Here is a 23,156-nt window from a genome sequence, read left to right as displayed (position 1 = left end):
CGCCCCCCGATCCGAAAAGGACGGGGCCTAATCGGAGTGACTGACCTCTTCTCCAGTGGCTGGCCAGCATTTACGAGGCCAGCCAATGGAGAACAGGGGAGAAGAGGGGCGGGTTCAAGCCCCTCTTCTCCAAGTCATTAAATCTCCGACTTCCGGTTCTGCCTTTCGGCAGACCGGTAGTCCTCGACCTAAAAAGGGACGTTACAACTTGCAGGTCATGTGCATTACCTACAATGGTGGGAAGCAGTGTTTCTTAAATACCCCTCACACACCAAAATGTTTCATGCTTCATCATGGGGGTCTTCCCGCTCCACTGCGGGACAGGGCGTGCTACGACCTACAGATATGTGGGAGCACCGATGTCACAACTATGTGTGGTGTGGCAATGAGTGAAAAGGGTCAGGGGTGAGTGAAAAGGGAGTTAAAAAATACCTAGCTCTTGTGGATTAGAACATTTTAATATTCCGTTGAGCCGGTATTATTAAAAAGGTGGGTCGGAGGTATGTTGCTTCAATGTACAATACCTCCTGTGTGTGTCAACATGTTACAAAGCGTGCTGCTGCTTCTTCAGGACATGTAGTATTGACTACTTATTACTATAACATATTGACATTTTCAACATAGTTATGTGAGAGCAGAAGGGATCAGATACTTGTCCTGAAGAAGAAGCAGCACGCTTCGAAACATGTTGACACTCACAGGAGGTATTGCACATTGAAGCAACATACCTCCGACCCACCTTTTTAATAATTCCAGCTCAACGGAATATTAAAATGTTCTAATCCACAAGAGCTAGGTATTTTTTAACTCACTTATCACTCATTCCTACACCACACATAGTTGTGACATCAATGCTTCCACGTAACTGTAGATCGTAGCACGCCCCGTCCTGTAGCGGGGTTTAAAGACCCCATGATGAAGCATGACACTAAGGGCCCTTTTGGTGTGTAAGGGGTATTTAAGAAACACTATGTGCTTCCTACCATTGTAGGTAATGCACATGACCTGTAAGTTGTAATGTCCGAAGTGCCCCTTTATGACATGGTCTGCCCCACTTTCTCGGGTAATTGATGCAATTTTGGCAAATTTTAACTGGGTTCCTCACAACCAGATCCACGGGTGCCAGAGCTTTCCCTAAACTGTACAGTTGTTTCCTCAATTGGCAATACCTTTAGCACCCCCTGTAAGTCCATAGTAAGTGGCACCCCTGGTCCTAGGGCAAGGAGGCTGAACAGGGTCCCTAAGAGCTGCAAATTGTATTGTGCCACCTTAAGGGATCCCTCACTAACGCACACAGACTATCATTACATGCTGCATGTCTTGGTGGAGACGAAAGTGAAAACACGACATGGCACACAGCCCTGTGTGCCATGCCTGTAAATAACGCATAGAGTATGGGTATTAAAAAACCAGAGTGGATCAAGACGACCTGAACGTCTGTCCAATTATTAACATTCCTACTATTTGAAGCTCCTAGAGAAATGTGTCCAGGTCCAACTATGTAGCCACATTCATCAATTTCAGCGTCTAGATCAATTCTAATCGGGCTTTTGTCAGGGACATGGCACTGAAACGGCCTTGCCCACACAGTGGATGACGCTTTAAAAATGCAGGATTGGAACGAGGCTTGCTTTTTATGCCTCCTTGACCTTTTGTCAGCTTTTGATATAGCCAAAGATGACAACCTCCTTCAGTTACTGGAACACAGGATGGGTCCATCAGGATCAGTGTTAAACTGGTTTGCCTCATTTCTTCACAACAGAACGCAAAAAATTAAAGCCAATCAATCCCTCTGCAACTCTCACCTACGCTGTTCAACCTGTTCATGGAGCCCCTAACGCAAAAGCTCAAATCATCCAACATACTCTATCACATGTACGCGGACGATACCCAATTGTACCTGAAAATCTTCTCCCCTGAAGATATCCATTGACTCAACTGGACCATACTCAGAACCCAACACTGCCTGCCTGTTAGACCTGTCAGCCCTTTGGGTGGTCCCTCCTCATCATTATTTATTTTGTCCCACTTTTGCCTCAAACCCTGTTTGAATTTTTCCTTTTTGGGAACCACCAGACTTTTTCGTGTTGCTACAGATTCAGGGAGCCATTTTAGCTACCCCTGAAACTTCTGTCTGAGGGCCTGAAGCACAAAATGGTGGCCACCTGTGACATCACCAGCATCCACTGGAACCTACCAGCACCTTCCAGAACCTTCCAGGAGATTCCAGAACTGTGTGACAGTTGGAAACCGTTTAGAATGTTGGGAGGATAAGAGAGAGTGTTGGCAGTTGGAGCTGGCAGTTGGCACCTGACTGGTGAAGAGAGAGGAGCACAACAGTAAAGGAGGAAGGAGTGAAGCAGCAGGGGTGGAAACTTGTGCCTGGAGTGGGGTCCATAAACCCACCCTTGATACTTGTCCCTACTGATGGATCCCAGCCTATAGCCCTGTGTGGGAAGAAGACAGAAGAAAACCATCCTAAGGACCTGGACAGCAGGAACAGGCCTTAGAACCAAGAAGACAGCAAGATTCTGACCTGAGAACTGGTTTCCCTGGAGTCTGGCGTCGAGTAGCCGAAGACCTGGAGCCCGAGGTGGAGAAGCGGCGCTGACTGAGGTAGCAGACGTCGTACCCGGAGCCGCCTGAGGTCGTAAGAGGGCGCCGACGGAGGTCGAGAGGAATACCAAGGGTCAAGAAGGAAGTGAACCGAGGTCGAGCGAGCGGCGTCATCGGAGGAGTGAAGTCCGCCCTCCGGAGTCGTCGGAGACCGAGGTCGAGGAGCACCGGAGGTCGGGAGTGAGGATCGCACTCCGGAGTCGCCCGGAACCTGTGAGGAGGAGCACCGGAGGTCGGGGGTGAGGATCGCACCCCGGAGTCGCCGGAAGTCGACAGCGAGGCCAGGCCGGCCGACGTCATCGGAGCCGAGAGCGCCATCGGACCGGAGCCGCCCGAAGTCGACATCGTGAAGAGACTGCCCGACGCCGTCGAATCGGAGGTCGAGATCGAACCGAGGCCACCGACATCGGACCGGAACCGCCTACCGGCGTCGTCAAAGAACTGACATTGTGCCGAGGCCGCCGAGACCGAACCGGAACCGCCTCACGGCGTCGACACGACTCCAGCGGCGTCGGAACATCAGAAAAGGGCAGTAAGTGGAGTAGAGGGCGCCTAAGGCCCTGTGGAGACCTGAGAGACTACTCTAAAGGGCTAGGGAGGTGCTGAAACCCACCTGACTGTGCCTGGGGTGAACTGGGACTAACCTAGAGAGGTTGTGTGGAGAAGGGAAGCCAGGGCATTGGAATTCCCCCCTTTGATCTACCTCAGTTTAGGCCTCAGCCTTTGCCTCAGCCAGGGAGTAGAACCCCCCAAGCCTTCCACACCCTACAAGCTGTGCCTGGGCCAAATCAGCCCTTAAGAATTGAAGTGTCATCTGATTCATGAGTGTTGCTGTATACTTCTAATTACTTATTGGGGATACTGTATTTATTAAGTTCTTATCTATTTATTGCTGCACTATATTTATAGGTCCACAGGACTTGTTGGTGTACAGTATTTATTGGTACAGTATTTATTGGTACAGTATTTATTACCTCAAAGTATTTAATTGTCTGTATATATTGCACTTGTATTTATGCCCTGTTATTTATGATCACCCCTATTTATTTCAGCAAACAGCAATTATTTATTTGACCTGCTCTATTTAAGAATTTGTATATTGTGATTGTTATTTATTTTCCCAATCAGCAACTAAGAGAAGAAAGATAAAGAAAGCATATTTTCATAATTTTTACGGTGTAGAGTCGTTTTTGGAACGGATGCACGCATGGTTATTGTATGGGTATATTGTATGCTTAGCACTGCGCCTGTTTCCTGACCACTCGAGCCAAGCTACCCCATTGTGTCGGGAAGGTCCACCACCACCCTGCGGAGTGGGAGTGGGCTGTTTCCAACACTGCCTATCAACCATCTCAAGCTAAACTCCATCAAAATGAAATTCCTCCTTATCTCTCCTCCTGAACAGGAGCCCATTATTGTCAAATATATGAAACGCCTAACGGCTCTCAACTGTAGACCAGACCTCATTGACTCCACTAGATCTCTTGGAATAATACTTTGCAAGTCCTTGAAGGAGGAGGAGCAGATCAGTTCTACCACCAAGGAGCAAACTTCCAAATGCCCATCCTATGAAAAATAAAACCTTTCCTTCCTCCAGATGACTTCAAGTCTGCTATTCAAGCGCTAGTCATTTTCAGGTTGGAGTATGGTAGTCCACCTCTCTGGTCTACCTAGCTTCAAGTTGGCACTGCTTAGGGCCCCTCTGAATTTGGTGCCAAGGCTTCTCACAGGATCAAAAAGAAATAAAATCACTTCAGATCTGAAATCTCTAAACGGTTTCCATTTGCAGCTAGGATACACCTTAAAATTGCTTTCATGGCCAACAAATCCTTAACCTTAACACTCTGTACCTCGCCCAAAATCTGGAACTCTCGGGTGGCTGCAGATCTTTGAGGAGTTCCAGCAACTTACTGCTGCAACCACAAAAATTCTAAAGAAAGAAAATCTATAACAGAGCCTTCTCTGGTATTGCCCCCACAATTTAGAACTCCTTGCCTCTAGAAACCAGACTGAATCCCTCAATGTCGTCTTTCAAAAAAAGTGAAAGCAGTACTTATGAATACTTTCTAAACTTGTAATGTACCTACTCACCCCTTGTGACCATGCAGTGATGCTTCCTCCACACACTTGTTTTTTCCTCCTTTTCAGACTTCCTCCCCCCCCGACAGGTGCGGCTACATCCAGTTTCGCTCTTGAATGTATATCTGTTTTCAACACCCTTGTATGTTATTGCTTTTATATGCTCATGTATATTTTATGAGCGGTGTTACAAAATATCTGTCCTCTTGTGTACACGTGTATCTTGCATATTCAGGTTGCTTTGACCTACTAGTCTCCCTCTTTTGTCCCTGATCACCTGTAATGAGCTCCGATACCCTCTTGGGTAATGTTCGCGCTATATTAAACTTTATATAAATGAAAAAATAGTTAAATCACCCCTACAGCAGGCCTTACAGCCTTAAGGCAGGGTGCACAATACCAGGGCTCGAAAAATCCATTCACCAGCTCTCATTCGTGAGCCAGATTTAAATTAAACAAGCTATTTTTAGGTCCTACTTGCCCTTTCTGGCAGATAGGAAGACAAACTGACTTTTGACCTCTGCCTCTGAAAGCAGAGCAAATGTGACAAGATAGCAAGATTTAAAGGCATCGTTATTGCTCACAAAGTGAATGAGCAATTAAAATGCCTTTAAATCTTGTTATCTTGTCACATTTGCTCAGCTTTTAGAGACAGCGGTCAAGTGCATTAAAATTCGGTGGAGTAGATGTTTCAAGTTACTAGACCTGCAAGTCTAGTGATATTTTTATGATTTTTCGAGCCCTGTATATGACATGTGTGGACATATCTGTATGAGCAGATATGACTGCTGGCCAGCTCAATTACTGCCCCTACAAGCGACCAGGGAAGCTGGGAACAAGTCAAAAACAAGCTCCCCAACTACATGATGGCTTCACTGAAACCAAAGATGTTTGATATCAAACATCTTGTATTAATAAACCTACACTGATTCCAGGGATGGATTTACAAATGCATGCACCCCAGAGGGCACCTTATAGGTGCCCCGTGAAAACCTACCAACTACTAGTGACTAATTCTGATCAGCCTGCCACCACAGACTAGTTTCTGGCCCCAGGAGTGAGCGCCCATGGCCTCAGGTCAAGAACCAAGCCTGCTCTGGCAGAGGCTGTTTTACACCCACTCCAGTAGATTGACACGCAAAATAAGATTTCAAGAAAAGGAGGTTTAACGATCACACACACACACACACACACACACACACACACACACACGCTTGGTGCCTGGCCAGGCAGGAAGATTTGCAGTCAAAAGCGTTTTCACCCTCAGGGTTACTCACCCCTCGGTAAGCTACATGATGTGGACACAAAAATTAAAAGTCTGTCATAATGGCGATAAAAAAATTAGGAACTCTGGGATAGGGTTATGCCCACTTCCCACAGGAAGTGGTCATATAGGAGGCATAGTGACCCCAGGCATAAGTAGCCCTACACTGCCCTAACACCCGTAATCTATTATTTAGGGGCCTCCCTGGCACCAGGAAATCAACTCTACCTACTTGAAAGAAGATAGATGTTGAAGAGTCACAGAAGCAAGATCAAAGGAACAGCAACTGACTTGGTGCCAACCCTACCAGCCTGCCTGCTTTCCTGGACAATTGCGCCAAAGATGACCTACCCCGAAGCTGCTGTGCCTCCAAAAGACTGAGAGGACTACCAGCGCTTCACCCGAGACCCAGGAACTCCTCCTGTGGAGTAGCAGAGCTGTTCCCCTGCATCCTGCAGGTAGCCCAAGAGAACTGCAAGGATTCCAGACCTCCATAAACCAGACACCAGAAAGCACCAAGGCAATTGTGCCTCCTAGCCAGAGTCGAAGTGGACCCATGGTGCCAGCATGGTCCCCAGACCCTCAGAGCTGAAGCCTACCTTGGGTGTGCCAACAGTGGACTAACCAACGCCACTTGCAGCCTTTGTGCAGGACCCCCCTACCCAGACTGTCTCCTGTGGTGAAAACCCTAAGCCTTCGAACAATGCTGCACCTGGCCTGAGAAGAGGACCAAAGGTGTCACCATGCATTCCGAGACCTGAGATCTCTTGTTGGTTCAGCCGGACTGGTTTAGAAATCGTGCTGGAAAAACAAAGCATTGTGGTTCATTGCATCTCTCTCATGTACCTTGTCGTGCAGAAGGAAAGGCTTTGAATTACTTATAAGTACTATGCCATGAATATAGATACATTGTAAGCACACTAACAAAATATAAGCCAATAATAAGACATTCATAGAGTTGCAACAGAGCATTATGCAATAGCGCATAAATTAGAGGTGAGGAATTATTATAAGCCACAAGTGAACATGACATGGGGCAAGTTTGAGAGAGGACTGACAAAACAGCATGACAGTTTAATGACTTGAATGTTCAGAGCATTCGGAAAGAAAATAAAATTGCAGTGGAGGAAAAAACTGGTATACCATGATTGCATTGAAGACTGATGGAAATTAGGCAGCCTGGACAGATAATAATTACCTCTCATTTTTTACTCGAAGTTCATCCAGTTCGGTTGATTCTTGCTGGTCTGCCTGCTTCTCACACAGACTAGTCAAGCGTTCTATCCGCTGTTGCAGCAATAAAATCTGTGATTCTGAGTAGAAAGGTAATGCAAAAACTTTGAGCAGAGCGCAAGGATTTCTAATTGCAACATATTAAGGCTATCATGACTTGGGTTCAAACTAGAACTAAAAATCCCACCGAAAGGGAAACAGTCCTCATCAATGTAAACATACCCACACTGAAATACCTGTACAACAACAAACTAAACTGCCATTCAAGGAAAGCGAGATAATTTGTATTCCTACCTTCAGGGGCCAACACAATGTAGCTTTGTTAAACAAAGTAGCAGCAAGAAAGACTGTTGTAAGATTATTTTGCTTGAGTTATGTTGTTTAATAATGCCACTAAAATATTGTTTCTTCCTATTGTTTTCTCCAATTTTGTGTGCAAGGATTAATAATGCAGGGTTGAGAAGCATGTTTTAGGTCTGATATGATTATTGTATATACTGTAGAGAATCTGGGAATAATAAAACCATAGCTGATCTTTTGGCAGTGTATAATTATGTCAATGAATGGTAAAGTGACTAGCTCATAAGAATCATGGCGAATATATATCACATTACCCACCAAGAGAGTGAGCTTAACTCGTTGATACATTAATCCCCTTTTATAACAAGCCAGTATTGATAACAGATCAACTGCCAAACACCACAAGATTTATACATGAAACGCAAGATGTAGAGAAAGGTACCCCTGCACATGAGGTAGTGATGAAGACTTTCCTCATTCTAACAAAATTAATAGCTACAAGGTGTCCCATGGTGATGTGCAACACCTTCAGCGAATCTTGACTTTTTACCCAACTTCACTTTAATGCTTGGCTTTTTGAATCCATAGTTAGAATGGTTAGCACCAAAATGTCAAGTCCCAGAATACAATGTGGCGTCTGTTAAAAGGATAGGGCATACTTAAAGTGAGGCACTTGCCTAGAGGACACTTCGCAGCTATGAATGTCCACCCAAAAGCAAGACCACATTAATGTAGTCCTGCAAAGAATGCAGAAGAGCGGTGGTGGGCATGCGTGAAGCTTCAGCTTTAAGGTGTTAAAATGCAAGGCTACAAAGTAATGATGTCAAATTTTAATTGTTTCACAGTTGCTATGCTATTGGCAGGGTTGACTACCCATACAATGTCAAAAAAGCTTCAGAAAGAAGAATGTGAATGACCTCCCAAAAGTGTCCAGGAACGTTTATTAAACATTTGAATATAGCACTCTTTAAATCCACAGTCATGTAAACCAGACAGAGTCCTGATAGTGTGTGGAAGAGGTAAGGAGAAGCAAGAGTGCAGTACGCATACTTGCTCAACTTAAAACAGTCCCTCATAAGTCCAATAGGAAGGCAGTACATAACATGCTTTTCCAGGTCTTTAAATTAGATATGTGCTTATTTACATTCACGGCAAACAAAACATGTTTTGTAAATAGTGGAAAAACCATGTTTAGCCAATTTTGGGGGTTAGGAGGCTAACTAAACATGACAAACACTGATCTGAAAAGGTTTGGAAAAGACGGAATACTATCGATATTCACAAAAACAAAAAGGATAGCCTAAATAAACGAACGGTCAAACAAGCAAAAACCAACCACAAAAGAAGGACAAAGATTTTGGCATAGCTTAATCTTGTGTCGGGGTGATGAGTTCATTGTAAGAAAGGGTATTATTATTTGGGGAGGACAAGAGCCCACCTCAAAGGATAAGGACACGAACTGCAAGATTAAATAAAGTTAACCTGTGCTCAATCACTGGAAACACAACACAAAGACAACAGGCTTAAAACAAAACCAATGAGTAAAGTACTTAAGTAGTACATACAGAGTAGAAAAGGTCACCTAAAAGACACCGGGTCATACAATTTGAGGCAAGGTCGAAAACACCAAGTTGATTGGTCCCAGTAAATGCCTGTAATTCAAAAAGTTCTAAAACGTTTTCAAGTCCTACTGCAGAAAGGAACATTGACACATTTTGACAAGAAAAATACTGCTAGACTGGACCACTGCTAAAATTGTAGCAGCCACCGTAGAACATGACTTCAGGTAGTCCCACCTGAGCTTTAGAGACTTTGTAGGAGGCTGAGCACCTTGTACTAATCCAGGCAGGCCTTATGGTAATTTTAGTGGTCTTTGATTACCTTTGAAAGCTCTTAAGGTGGTAGCGGTGGAGAGCCGCCTTCAGGCTTATCTTGTGCAGTGTTAAGCAGCTTGTTTTACCAGTTCTAATAATGTAGTGTAGGTTAAATGGAAAAAGAACCATAAAGTGTAGATATAAAAATATGTCTATTTATTGCACAACACTAACATATAGGTACATTTCCTACCGTGAGATATAAACACAAATACACAATACTAATTCAATTGCAATAAGTACCACAAAATACAGTGGTCTTCAGGGGGAGACCAAACCATATATTAAGTAAGCGAAATGCAACCGAGGTCAAGATTTAGACCAGGAGACTATGTAGCTGGGGACACAAGTAACCACCCAAGTTAAGTACCAAGTAACCCCACGGAGGCTGTTTGCAGAGTGGAAACACAGCCGCGTGTCCAATAGAAGTCAATGGGAAAGTTGAGTTTGCAGTTTTGATGAAGGATGCTTTCCAGTGTACCCCAAAGAAACCTCGTAGAAGACAGAAGGTTGGAGAGTCTCACCAACCATGGATACCCCAGGAACCAGGATACCACACATCCGTTAGACCACAATGGAGGACTTCAGGAAAGATGCAGCTGGAGAAGACTGTGCAAGGGTCCGGTGAATTCACGGGTGGATTCTTGAAGTGAGAACCGGAAAGCAGAGGGGGGACAGAGTCTATACCACTCGGAGGTGACCAGAAGGCAAGGAAGAGCAGTGTCCACCGATGTCGGATGGGTTCAGAAGAGTTGACGGTGACCTTATCGCTGCAGCTGTGGGGACCAGGCAAAGCTGAGAAAGACTAGGAGGAGCCGTCCACTAGCAGTCGGAAGTTGAGAAACAGTGGGTTGGTGTCTGGTGGGATCCCCAACAAGTCTTGGCAGCTGCAACAGGTATGGAAAGTGAAGGAGCAACGTTGGGACCAGCAAGGGTGAAGGGACTCGTCAAAAGCAGGAGAGTCAGAGCAGGCCCCGAGGAAGCAGGGGAGCCTACTGGAGCAGAAGACACTGAAGAGGACACACAGGCGTCGCTAGAGGACCTTAAAGCAGCCCAACAAAGATTAAGACCCACGGTAAAGAGGATGCAGTGAGGACGCTGTAATTGGCAGGAAGAGATGCTGGAGCTTCTTGTAGCCCGAAGATCTCTGCGGTGCAGAGCCAACAAGTCTTGGCAATGTGAAGTCGACGCGGTGCACAGGGGTGCACTAGCTTGCTGGCAGACCCTGAAAGGCAGTTACCAGGAGTACTGGGGGCTTCCCGGAGAAGCCCCTCAGTGCATGGAATCATACCTCCAACACCGGTAACGGTCTTGGGTTATGATTACAACTTGTTTGATATAAATCATGCTCCAGTTCGGCACAGCCACTACACATAGTTAGCCATAGCGTAATGACTGATGGCCACTACTTCTCAAACAGGCTGGCCGCACTTACAAAGCCTGGAGAATAAACTCCGGAGTCTGTCTGGGTGTCCTGCTCGTGCAGGGGCACCCTCACACTTATAACCCAGCACCCTGCCTTCAGTACTGAAAAGTCTGCCTTAGGGTTGACTTATAGGTTTAGGTGTAGTGACCTCAGATAAAAATATTATTCTATCTGTTCAAAGTGGTGCTAGCACCAACTTGTATAGCCTGCAATGGCATGCCTGTAATCACAGATTGAGTGGTCTCCTACGGATGGCACAATACATGCTGCAGCCCATGTGAGACCCCTGGTGTACTTAGGCCCTGGGTACCTTAGTACCATAAACTAGGGAATTACAAGGGTACACTAGCAGCCAATTGTGGATGTACAGAAGTACTTACAATAGTCAATTTAGGAATAAAACAGTGACTGGGGTCCCGATTAGCAGGACTCCAGTCAGACTGGTCCAAACAAAAAAAATACTGACACCAGCAAAAAAAGCAGCTCTTACTTTCTTATAGTCTGTAAGGAATCTGGGGGCTAGATTATGTTGCTACCAGATAAGGCGTTATCGAAGGTAACACGTCCATATGACAGCGCTATAGCCGCAGATTTCTTACCTTAGCGTAGATACTCAAGCAAGACCATCCTCAGCGGAGGGACAAGAACACGTTTAGACCAGGAAGTCCTTCAGGACAGAGCAACCAAAAAGACCCATCCCTGCGGACTTGACTGTCCAGACAGTAGTGCATACTTAACATGTGCAGTGACGCCCACATTGCTGCCTGACAAATTTCAAGGACTGGAACACCACATTGCAACACTGTGGCCACAGCCTTAGCTGGAAGGGCAGTTCCTAAAGGGTTCGAACGGAACACAAATCAGTAAGGTGAGAACCAAATTAAGGCCCCACTGAGGCATGATGAATGGGGCAGGTGGGACCGTATGTACAAGCCGTTAAAAAAATCTATTTACAATAGGGGATTTAAATAGAGAAGGTTGGGTCTGTCTGCCTCGAGAAGGCAGACAAGGCTTAAAGGTACCCTTTGAGAGTGCAGATCAGAGCCCTGCTGGGTAAGAGTCAAAATGAAGAGAAGGACTTGAGAGGGGGAAGCAGAAAGAGGATCAATAAACGATTTGGTACAATATTTTAAAGATATCTGCCACCGGCAGGAGTACACAGTCTTGGTAGAGGGAAGCCTGGCTGCTAAAATCACATCAAAGCCTTCGGGAGGAAGATCAAATGCCGTCAATCTCCAACCAAAGAAGGCATAGAGTTGACCGGTTTGGGTGGAGGACCCTCCCCTGCTGCTGTGACAGAATGTCCTCCTGAAGAAGCAGCCTGATCAGAGGATCGATGCTCAGTTGGAGAAGTTAGGATTTCCAGACTCTCCGTGCTCTGTCTGAAGCCACAAGAATAAATTGGGCCTGGTCACTACTGATCTTCTTGAGCACTCTGGACAGGAGTTGTATTGTCGGTAAGGCACACAGGAGCCTCAGCACCACTCGAGACACAGCGTTGCTGAGTGCCGCCTTGGAAACTCTAGCATTAAAACTAGCTGACATTGCACATTCGCGGTGGAGGCAATCAGATGGATCTCTCCAATTCTGAAAGACAATGCGCCATCTCCGGATAGAGACGACATTCATGATCCGCTAAGAAACGACTGAGTTACTCCACCGTAGTGTTTAAGGAACCGGCCAGGTCCTAAACCACCAGGGACATGCCCTGCTGTTCCAGCCATGTCCAGAGACAGTGGGCCTCTAGGCAAAGGGTCCACGACTCCACTGTGCCCTGTTTGTTGCAGTACCATATGGTGGTGGTGTTGTCCGTTAACACCTGAACAAGCTTTCCTTTGCTGGAAGGAAGAAAAGCTTTCAAAGCCAAGTGAATCCCCCAGAGCTCCAGCAGGTCGATGTGGAGTCCAGATTCTAAAGTCCTATGATCGTCACCTCCCCAGGATGGCCAGTCCATCCCAGGGGTGAGGCATCGGTCACTGAGTGATCTGGTTGGAAAGGGGTCTCTGCCTCTTATCACATCACGGTTGGTCAGCCACCACTGCAGATCGTGAGCAATTCCACCTGAGATCTGTGCCATGTCGGAGTGATTTCTCGGACGCGCCCCCTGTCCCTTTAGGTCTCACTGCAGAGCCCACATATGCCATCTGGCATGCGTCACTAGCAGGATGAAGGAGGCCATGATGCCCAGCAGCCTCAGTCTCCCTGAAATCCAGGATAGAGACTGGAACATCAGTAGCATAGCCTAAAAATCCTGGACTCGACACTCGGGAGGATAGGCCAGAAACTGCACTGTGCCCAGAAAAAGTCAGATGAAAAGGAACATCTGCGAGGGAGTCAGGTGCAACTTTGGCATGTTGATAGTGAACCCCAGCGAAAGCAGATTTGCCCTAGTCTGGGGGTGGGAGAGGACAGTCTGGTACGAGCTCGCCTTCAACCTAGTCTAGATAGGGGAAGACTGGGACCCCTGATGTGCACAGATAACCTGCAGTCAACTTGAACACCCAAGGGGCGCTGGTAAGGACAAAGGGGAGCCCGGTGAACTGAAAGTGCCCATGACCTACAGTGATTAACAGGTAGCGCCAATGGGTAGGTAGGACTGGAGTGTAAAGATAGGCATCCTACAAGTCCAACACTACCATCCAGTCTAGGGGTTCTAGAGCAGACTAGACCCAAGGCAGAGTGAAGCATTTTGAACTTTTCTTTTTTGAGGAAGTAGTTGAGAGCTTGTAGATCTAGAATAGGACAAAGGCCCTTGTCTTTTTTCGGGACCAGAAAGTAGCAGGAATAGCAACCACAGCCTACTTCTGGCACCGGAACCCCCTCTATGAATCCAATGGCCAATGGTCCTGACTTCCGCCAGAAGCAAATTCAGGTGGTCATCCATCAGCCAGTGGTAAGTCAAAGGCATGGAAGCAGGAATAGTGTCAAAGGGGAGAGAGTAGCACTTTCGTACTATCTGAAGAAGTCACTTGTCTGATATGATGTTTTGCCAGTGGTGGTGGTGATGGCTGATCCGGCCACCAACCGGCCACCCATGATCTTGACGGGCCGGACTAGGAAGGTTTAGAGGCTGCAGAGGAAGAAGTAGACTGACTCCAAATATGGAAGCCTGACCCACAGGGTCGAAATGAGCTGTGCAGAGGTTGCTGAACTTACGCTCTTGTGGCTGAGAAATGGCTGGCATGGCTGAAAGCCCATTACATGGCCACGAAAAGGGTGAAAAGCAGACTGGGAACAGGTGGTCACCAAAAGGCCAAAGGACTTGGCCGTAGCCTGCGAGCCCTTAAAGCGCTCAGGGACCATGTCTGTCTGGTCCCCGAAAAGGCATGTGCCATCAAAAGTAATGCCCATAAGGGAAGCCTGGACATCCCCAGAAAAGCCATAAGTTCTCTACCAGGCGTGGTGTCAAACCGCCATCGATAATAACATTGCTTTACCCAACAAATCGCTGATGTCAAGCCCACAACGAATGGTGAACTTGTCCGCATCTCTCCAGTCCAATACATCTTGGGAGAGAAAGGCCCAGGCTTCCTCGTGGACCTGTGGCAGCACTTGCACAACAGTTTCCCAGAAGGAGTGTGTGCAATGGCCCAATAGGCATGCAGTGTTCGCTAACCTCATTGCAAGGCTGGGATTAGATAAAGTATTCTTGTACCAACTATCCAGCCTTTTGGATTCTCGGTTTGGAGGTGGGGAAGGTAAAGCGCCTTGTGAGGTAGAGGCTTGGACCACCAAGGTCTTGGGGGTAGGGTGGATGGTGAGGGATTTTGGATCGCCCAGTTCAGGTAGATGGCAGCGGGTTAGTGTTCAATTCACAGGAGCCCCTGTGCTGGTTCCCAGAAGAATATCAATCAATCAGTCGTTATTTCGACTTGTTGTCATAAAAGACACATATAAAAACACAATTCATCATCAGGTACATAAAAAAACACAGTTCATCATCAGGTACATCCGTTGGAGCTACACATTTGAGTTATACACAGAAAATGTAACACTAAAACTAAAAACAGCAGGATCTAAGATCACTACATAAATGGTATTCCTACTCGACAAAATGGGAAAATAAATATTTGTCTTCCATAAAAACATACTAAAACTATAAAGAAGTTCCACAATTGTACTGGGTTTACTTTAGGGCGACTGGAGAGCTTTCAGTTTCCCAACTCTTATTGTCCACATCCATTTTAAAAATGTTGCTGTCGCTATCACTATTGTTTCAGAACAGTCAGTTTGAAGTATTCTCAGTGCAGTAATCCCCGTCATAATACCCTTTTGAATGCAAACTGCTCTTATCCATTTGTGACGGGGAGCCTTATATTCTGGGCAAATAAACAAAACATGAGCTATAGTTTCCGGGTGTGTTATACAGAAAGGGCACATTTGGTCATTTTTACTAAATGCCCATTTACAGGTGACCGTATTCAATGGGAGGGTACCTACCCTAAACTGATGGAATAATTTCCTATCATGAGGCATTGTAATCAGATCCCAGTACATCTCATACCCAGGAGTGTGTTTCAGCTCCAAAAAAGCCTTAGTATACGATGGAGCAGTGTGTGACTGGAACTCCTCCTGGGATATGAATGACCAGTAGGCCTCTTTTAACTGTTGTTTGGTAGGAAATAGTGTCTCCTGAGGATTATCCCATAGATACCCCATACCTAGAGACTTAAGGAGGATTTTAACCTTTCTAAACCATAAACTTTTACCCCCAGAGTCCATATCGCGCGTTTCCAGGAGTGCTAACGCATAGTGATGCAATTCTGGGGTTACCCACAGTCTTCTCCAATAGGCAACTGGTCTAAATCTGCAGATATTTTCTAGACTCTGACAACCCAGATCCATGCGCAGAGGTACGAGTGGTGTGGAATGTGGAAGCCCTGTTATACAGCGGAGAAATTTGTTGTGTGCTTTTTGTAGACCTGCTATATCAGACGACCCCCACAATTCCGCTCCATATAGCATGGAAGATCTTACTCTTGAGTCATAAATTCTTAATACTGGGGCTACAGGTTTAGTGGCTGACAACTTAAATTCTCTTAGAAGGGCACCAGATAGTTGTGCGTGCTTAGAAATTAAATGGGCCACATGCGGCTTCCACTGTAACCTAGAGCCCAATGTGATGCCCAGGTAGCTGAAGCTATCAGTCTGCTCTAACGGTTCCCCATTCATAAAGACTCTGCCCCTAATGTTCCTGTGCCTATGCATCGTCATAAATTTGGTTTTAGAGACATTAACAGAGAGGCCATAGTCATTGCAAAATTTTTCAAAGCAGTCTATTGCCTTCTGAAGCCCATCCTGAGTCTTAGATAAAAGGAGGGTATCATCGGCAAACATTAGCAGGGGGACGGGGATACCGTTCTGTTTGGGTGCATCAGTAGTGGAGTCCCTATAATAATCTATAACTCTATTTATATATAGTGTGAATAATGTGGGTGCCAGCACACACCCTTGCCGCACACCCCTTTCCGTTGGAAATCTGTCGGTCACCTGGCTCTGGTTACCCCATCTGACCTGCGCGTAGTTATTTTCATGTAGTTTTATCAAAACCGCGAGCAGTTCTGGTGGGATACCCTGCTCGTGGAGCGCTCTCCACAGCCTATCTCTTGGGACTAGGTCGAATGCAGCCTTTAGTTCAACAAAGGCTGCATAAAGTGTGCCACCCCCCAGGACCACCCATTTCCAATATATTGTGGAAAATCTAAAAACTTGATCTACCGTGCTAGTCAGGGGTCGGAAGCCAGCCTGTAGGGTGGACATGACTCCCGAGTCCTCAATCCAATTCTGGACCCTAAGAAGTACCATTCTGGCCACAACCTTCTGGATACAGGCTATTAGGCTAATTGGCCTATAGTTTCCCGGGTCAGCTCGGTCACCCTTCTTAAAAATTGGTATGATTTCTGCTCCCCGCCATATATCCGGCACCGTAGTGCCTTTGGCAATAGTGTTCGCCAGTAGTTCGATGTAAGGGACCCAGACTGATTTACTATGCAGAAACAAATCTGCAGGAATTTTATCTAAGCCCGGGGCCCTGCCCTTGGGTATTAAGTTAAGGGCACATTCAACATCTTTCTTGGTGAACACTAGCGTGTTTGCTAATAAAGGACGGCTGAAAGAGGCCAGGGCAGGTATTGGGACATTGTTTGTGTTAGCGAACTGGGACTTAAAGTACTTAACCCAATGTTCTGGCGGGACATAATTAACCGGGGTTGGTTTTTGGTTCCCCGTGCCCCACCTCACAAGATGCCAGAAGTCCGTCGGATCTCTGGACTTGCTGGCGACCAATAGCTCCTCCCAGTATTTAGTGTCCCACGCTTTTTTCGCGGCATTTTGTGTCCATTTGTAATGGTTCCTTGCCGCCCGAATGGCCTCCCTGTCAGTGGATCGCACTGCATCAGCTAGGGATTTGTATGCAGTCCTGCAGTTTTTATCATACCATGACTCCGGTTTTCTTTTCCCTTTACCAGAGTTCGTCTTCCTCGGAATACTAAAATATTTACTTAGTTTAAATAAAAGGGTCGAGTGAATGTGGACTACCCTGCTGCAGTAATCCTCATAATCCAGCTGCCCCTGTATTTCAATGATTGCTTCATTTACCATGTCATTCATTTCACTAATGGTTTAGGGTTTACCCAGACACTCGGCCCATCTTACCCGCCGAGTATCATTTGCCATGACGATGTCATCTACTATGTCATCTGATGTTAACCCCTGCCCTTTGTGAAGCTGTAACTCAAGACTGAGAGGGTTGTGGTCACTTTCAATACGATGAATTACAGTCATATCACGTATTGATGACCAGAATTCAAGATTGACCAGAATATAATCAATTCTGCTGGTGCGCAGTCCGTTGTTAAAAGTTGGATTACCCTGCTCATCCCCTCGTGTCCTGCCGTTCACTGCTCTCAACCCGTGTTCTAAACTAAAGGTCTTAAGTTGTAGGGCTGCCTGGGTCCACCGTTTAATAGGGGGTATACTAAGGGGGGGATTTGCCAACAGATATCCTCTGCCTCAGTGAGCTCTAGATCCGTGTGGTCCAGAGGCTCATAGGAGCAGTTGAAATCTCCGCAAATTAGTATATTAGCACCTCCCCTCCAAATACTAACATAGTGTCCCAGTGCCGCCACGACTTCTGACGATTTCCCTCCCGGCTTTCCCCTGGCGTACACGTTAAAAATAATGAGTTCACCAAATGAGGGAGATTTTAACTTAACCCCCAGAATATCCCTTGAGTTAATTGCTAGTTGTGTAGTTGTGAATCCATCATCCTGTTTTACCCAAGTGGTCAGTCCCCCCTTAGGTCTTCCTTTATTTATTATGGTTGCAGCTATTGCGAAGTGAAGATACCCTGGTCTGTGTTGGGGTTCTAATGCCCATGTTTCTTGCATACTGACAATCATGTAGTTATCAATAAAGGTAGCCCAATACCTGGAGGCCATCTTAATCTTGAGACCTGCCACATTCCACGATACCAAAAACTGGCTCTCCACATTACTACTTAAAGGATTGTGAACGTTTGTAGTGTCTCCTATGCTGCTGTTAGCCAGCACTCCCTCTGTCTCTGGTCCACTGGCCTCCACCAGACAGCCAGTTTCGTTAGCCTTCCTTAAACAATTACTAGGTGTAAGATAACCTGTGACTCCAGGGACAGCTCCATGTTTGATTAGACCATGGATTGTTGTATCACTTACACGGCTACCTAGGTTGTCTATTTGTGTGCAGTGGTCAGAATTATTTGGCACAATTATAATAACATTAGTCGGGTTAGAAACTCCATCAGATATACTTGAAACAATGGGTACATTCCCTTCCAAAGCCTCAACCAAACCACCTGCAGTTAAAATATGTGCACCCAATGTCTCCTCCCCTCCTGACTGTAGACTTCAATCACAGGCATCCAGACCACTAAAGATGTCAAACCTATTTGACATTTCCAGTGGAGTGAATGGTACTGGATAGTCCATGCTCCTGTGTACAGTAATACTTGGCCTAGTGGGTACTATATTCCACCCAGGTGTTTCTGCAATTGGGGCTGCATGATGCACATAGGCTGAATTCCTATTGTTCATCATAATGGGGAAGTGGGTAGTAGGAAAAGAGTAACCATGAGCAGGTTGGGAAGGAAATACTACAGATCTTGGGTAGAAGTAGGTCAGAGGGCGTGGGATGATGCTACTGTTAAGGTTAACCTGAGGCCAATTCAGGATGTAGCGTACTGCATTGTGATCTCTGAAATTGACCACAACCACGTCCCCCCCGATGTCTTTAGGTCTTCCACCCAACCACTGAAGACGGCGTACATAAACTATTTCGCCATCTATGTTGCTGGCAATTGGCCTGTGTGATGTCAGCCAGTGTGTTATTTTGTTCTTCAGTTGGGAAAAACCTTCCCACTTGTTCACTGGGAGCTCTGGTACCCCTGTGAGAATCACTACATATGGTGCGGCCTCTGGCGGAAGATCCGGTAGTGGTCTCCTTGACTGTTCCCCCCGGGTCTGCCTGAGGCCTCCCTCCTCATGTCTCATTGACCCAATCGGGCAATTGCCCAGATCTCTGGTAGATTTATTATCAGAGGTTGATGGATAACAGTTAGATTTAACTATTGTAATACTTGCAGGAGCATTTGTCTGATTAGTAGTGGAATTATTATGAACAGGTTTAGGAGCAGGAGCTGTCCCACTCAAAGGGTGACTGCTAGAGAACGGGGCGTCTAATGTGGGGTTATTTGAAGTTGTATTTAAAACGGACACAATTTCGGTAGGTGATGGTCGAGAGTTATTGGCGGATTTAGCCGCTGGGGAAGGAACTGAGACCAGTTTGGGCTCTAAATTAGCTTTTTGTCTAGTAGGGCTTCTCTTCCTACCCAAGTCTGCTTCTATTTTCCCTAATCTGTTCTCCATATTTTTCAATCTTTCCACTATTGCTAGAGTGTAGGTTCGCATAATCATCTCAATACTATCCAAAAGATTACTGGTGTTTATTGTATTAGACCCATTATCCTCCAAGCTATGTTTAGTGCTATGTTCCCCCTCTGTGTGTGCAGAAGTTAACAATGATATGGTAGCATTATCCATTCCAGTCACGTCCATGGGAACTGCAGCAGCTAAAACATTAGTATTAGAGGGGATAGCCTTCTTCTCAAAGTCAGTAGAGCTCAGCTTCTGCTTGGAAGGTTCCATCCTTTTGCGTCTCCTCTTGGTAGGTGGTGGACCATATTTTGTAGTTTGTACAGGTTTCTTAGACCTTTCTCGTACGGTCTTGGGAGGAATAGGTGTCACAGCAATCAGAACTCCAGAAGTACTGGGGGTGCAAAAAGGATTATGTGGTGAGATTGGAATGTCTATTCCAGTAGAACAAGTGCTGGGCACTTCACAATCTCTCAGCAAAAGAGGTACACCATCTGTGAATAAGATATCATTAGCTAGGTCTGGGGCTAACTCTATTAGGAATGGCTGCGGGGTTAGGCTCAGACAGTGCCCTATTCTTGATATTTTCAATAGAGCTCGGCGCTCTGCGAGTGAAAGTTCTGTTGAGCCTCCGGATGCTATTCTAGTAATATAATTATCCAGAGTGCCATTCAATAAAGTCCCCACTCTATCAGCCACCGTTATTGTCGGACTCAACACAATCGAGGACATAATATAAACTTGACAAGTAGATGACGTAGCGATAGAGTGTAATAGCAACTTACTGTACGCTGAGTTCTTTTAAATCACAGTTTGGCCAGGGGGACGGGTCCGGTCCAGTCTCGGAGGGCCTCAGGGGGCCCGCTCTTTGCCCGGTCTTCGCGCGCGTCCCGCGTTCGCGTCCGGAGGCCTGCCTATGTAGGAGGAGAAGGGGGCGGGAAGAGGCGCCAGGTGCGCGCGATATCCAGGCGCTAGCACTTCTGGTCCTCGCAGTCCCGCTCCCTGTGTCAGGGCGTCAGCTCTCCCCACCAGGTTGTTAGCGCCCAACAGGAGGAAGAATGACCGAGCACACGGGCTCCCAGGTCAACAACAAGAGTTCGCCAGTTACGGGCAGCAAAGGTTCTCCAGGACGTGGTCTGCAGGCAATAGGAACGACTACGAGCGGCACCCGCGGAGCGGGGTCCGCGAGTCGTTTTGAGGATGCAGGGAGAAGGGGGCGGGAAGAGGCGCCAGGTGCGCGCGATATCCAGGCACTAGCACTTCTGGTCCTCGCAGTCCCGCTCCCTGTGTCAGGGCGTCAGCTCTCCCCACCAGGTTGTTAGCGCCCAACAGGAGGAAGAATGACCGAGCACACGGGCTCCCAGGTCAACAACAAGAGTTCGCCAGTTACGGGCAGCAAAGGTTCTCCAGGACGTGGTCTGCAGGCAATAGGAACGACTAAGAGCGGCTCCCGCAGAGCGGGGGCCGCGAGTCGTTTTGAGGATGCAGGGAGAAGGGGGCGGGAAGAGGCGCCAGGTGCGCGCGATATCCAGGCACTAGCACTTCTGGTCCTCGCAGTCCCGCTCCCTGTGTCAGGGCGTCAGCTCTCCCCACCAGGTTGTTAGCGCCCAACAGAAGGAAGAATGACCGAGCACACGGGCTCCCAGGTCAACAACAAGAGTTCGCCGGAGGAAGAATGACCGAGCACACGGGCTCCCAGGTCAACAACAAGAGTTCGCCAGTTACGGGCAGCAAAGGTTCTCCAGGACGTGGTCTGCAGGCAATAGGAACGACTACGAGCGGCACCCCAGAAGAATATCTGTTAAGGCCTCATAGAAGGGCAGGAGGGGGTTCCGAGGAGGAGACTCCGGGCCGCAGGACCTCTGTCTAGATGTCAGTCTTGACTTTAAACTATGGGAGCTGAAGGTCCAGGACCTCGACTGCGCTTTTAATCACCATAGCATATGAAGCTCCCTCTTCTGTAGCCACAGAAAGAGGAGAAAGCAAGGTAATATCAGGTGATGTATCCAATAAACTGGCCTCACCCAGTTCTTCATAGCAGTCCATTTTGTGCTCAAGCTAGTCTTGTAAAGGACCCCTCAATCTTCTCCATTCCTAGCCCCTCAAAATAAAGCTGAGGAACTGACCTCGAACCCAAGGGTGCAGTAAGCAAGCATAGTCTGCAGGTGCCAATCCAGGTTGTCAGGGATAAGAATGGGTCTGGCACCAGCGGTGTCAGGAGTCTCGGCGTGGGTACCGTCGTCGGGGAAGGTCACAGGGGCACAACCAGCACCGGTTAGTATCCACTAGAGGGCATTGGTACCTGAACCTGATAAAGCCCCCTCTGAGCCTATGGGGACCAAAAGGCACATCGGGAGGGTCAGGACACCCACCATGAGGCACATGGTATCAGAATGTTTTAAGCTGAGCGGGGTTTGCTTTGGCTCCTGGAAAGGCAGGGAAGGACAGTGCCGACCCAGGCACAAATTCTGCAGAACGAGCCCTAAAGTGTGAAGACTCCTCCGTCACATCAGCCGATGGACAGGTAGAAGCATGCTTCGACCTGTGTTTCTTATGCCTCTTACCTGACCGACTGGAGAGTTCGAGCAGGAGGTCGAGGACTCAGGACACCCGAAGCGATGCTAGGACCTTCCCCCCCGACCGGGAATGAGACCTCCAGGGCAAATGGCGTGGAGCTGAAAACAAGGCCACAAGCAACTTTAGGGACCGCTTCCTGAAACATTTCAGAGCCATGGCCAGGCAGTCGGAGCACAACCTAGTCGCGGTTGCACTCCAGGCACCAGAGACAAATTAAGTGTGGATCCATCACTAACATAGTGCAATGGCAAGTGCCACACGGTTTGAATCCAGATGTATTCGACATGAGGAAAAACCTACATGCCAAATATCATCCACAACATGTCGAGAAAACCCTGCCAAAAATCACAAACGATCAACGGTAGCTGGCACAGAAAAAAAGAGAACTGATGTCAGTGCGCCTAGGTACCACCTTTATAGGTGACATGGACGTAACTTCCGAAGCGGATGCAGACGTCACGCAAAGCAGGCCAACACCACGCAAGGTTATTGCTCAAGTGAGAAAGTGCCATCTTTCTTGCCTGGTATGCCCCCACTTTTTGCTGAATTGCTGAATGTACTTTGATTGGGTGTGCCCTGGACTCCTGCCAATCAGGTGCCCAGGGCCTATGTTCCTTCCCTAAAACAAACCAAACCCAAATTGGCAAACCTTGGCCACATGTCAGCCCCTGGTAAATGGTACCCTAAGTACCCAGGGCTTTATGACCCAGGAAGGCCTCTAAGAGCTGCAGCACTCATTGTGCCACTCTTAGAGGCCCTGTACCCTTACACACACACACTGCCTTTGCAGGCTGAGTGTTTGGGTGCAAGACAAAAACAAAGTCGACAAGGCACACATCCCTGTGTGCCATGCCCATCACATACAGTGCCATGGCATACAT

At 47.1% G+C, this 23,156-nt stretch overlaps 1 protein-coding gene across 10 annotated transcripts in view; it reads right to left on the bottom strand.

Annotated features, from left to right (window-relative positions):
* NUMA1 (nuclear mitotic apparatus protein 1) overlaps positions 1-23,156 on the bottom strand; it is a 734,824-nt gene that overhangs the window by 516,466 nt on the left and 195,202 nt on the right. For all 10 annotated transcript variants that reach the window (XM_085623424.1, XM_085623417.1, XM_085623420.1 and 7 more), the window contains exon 10: positions 7,158-7,272. In XM_085623424.1, the coding sequence (XP_085479550.1) occupies positions 7,158-7,272 (115 nt within the window). The remainder of the gene's footprint in view (positions 1-7,157; positions 7,273-23,156) is intronic.

The sequence above is a fragment of the Triturus cristatus genome, chromosome 8, assembly GCF_964204655.1.
Source record: "Triturus cristatus chromosome 8, aTriCri1.1, whole genome shotgun sequence".
Classification (NCBI taxonomy): Eukaryota; Metazoa; Chordata; class Amphibia; order Caudata; family Salamandridae; genus Triturus; species Triturus cristatus.
Note: the sequence above shows the minus strand (reverse complement) of the source record. Positions and strands in the feature narration are given on the sequence as shown.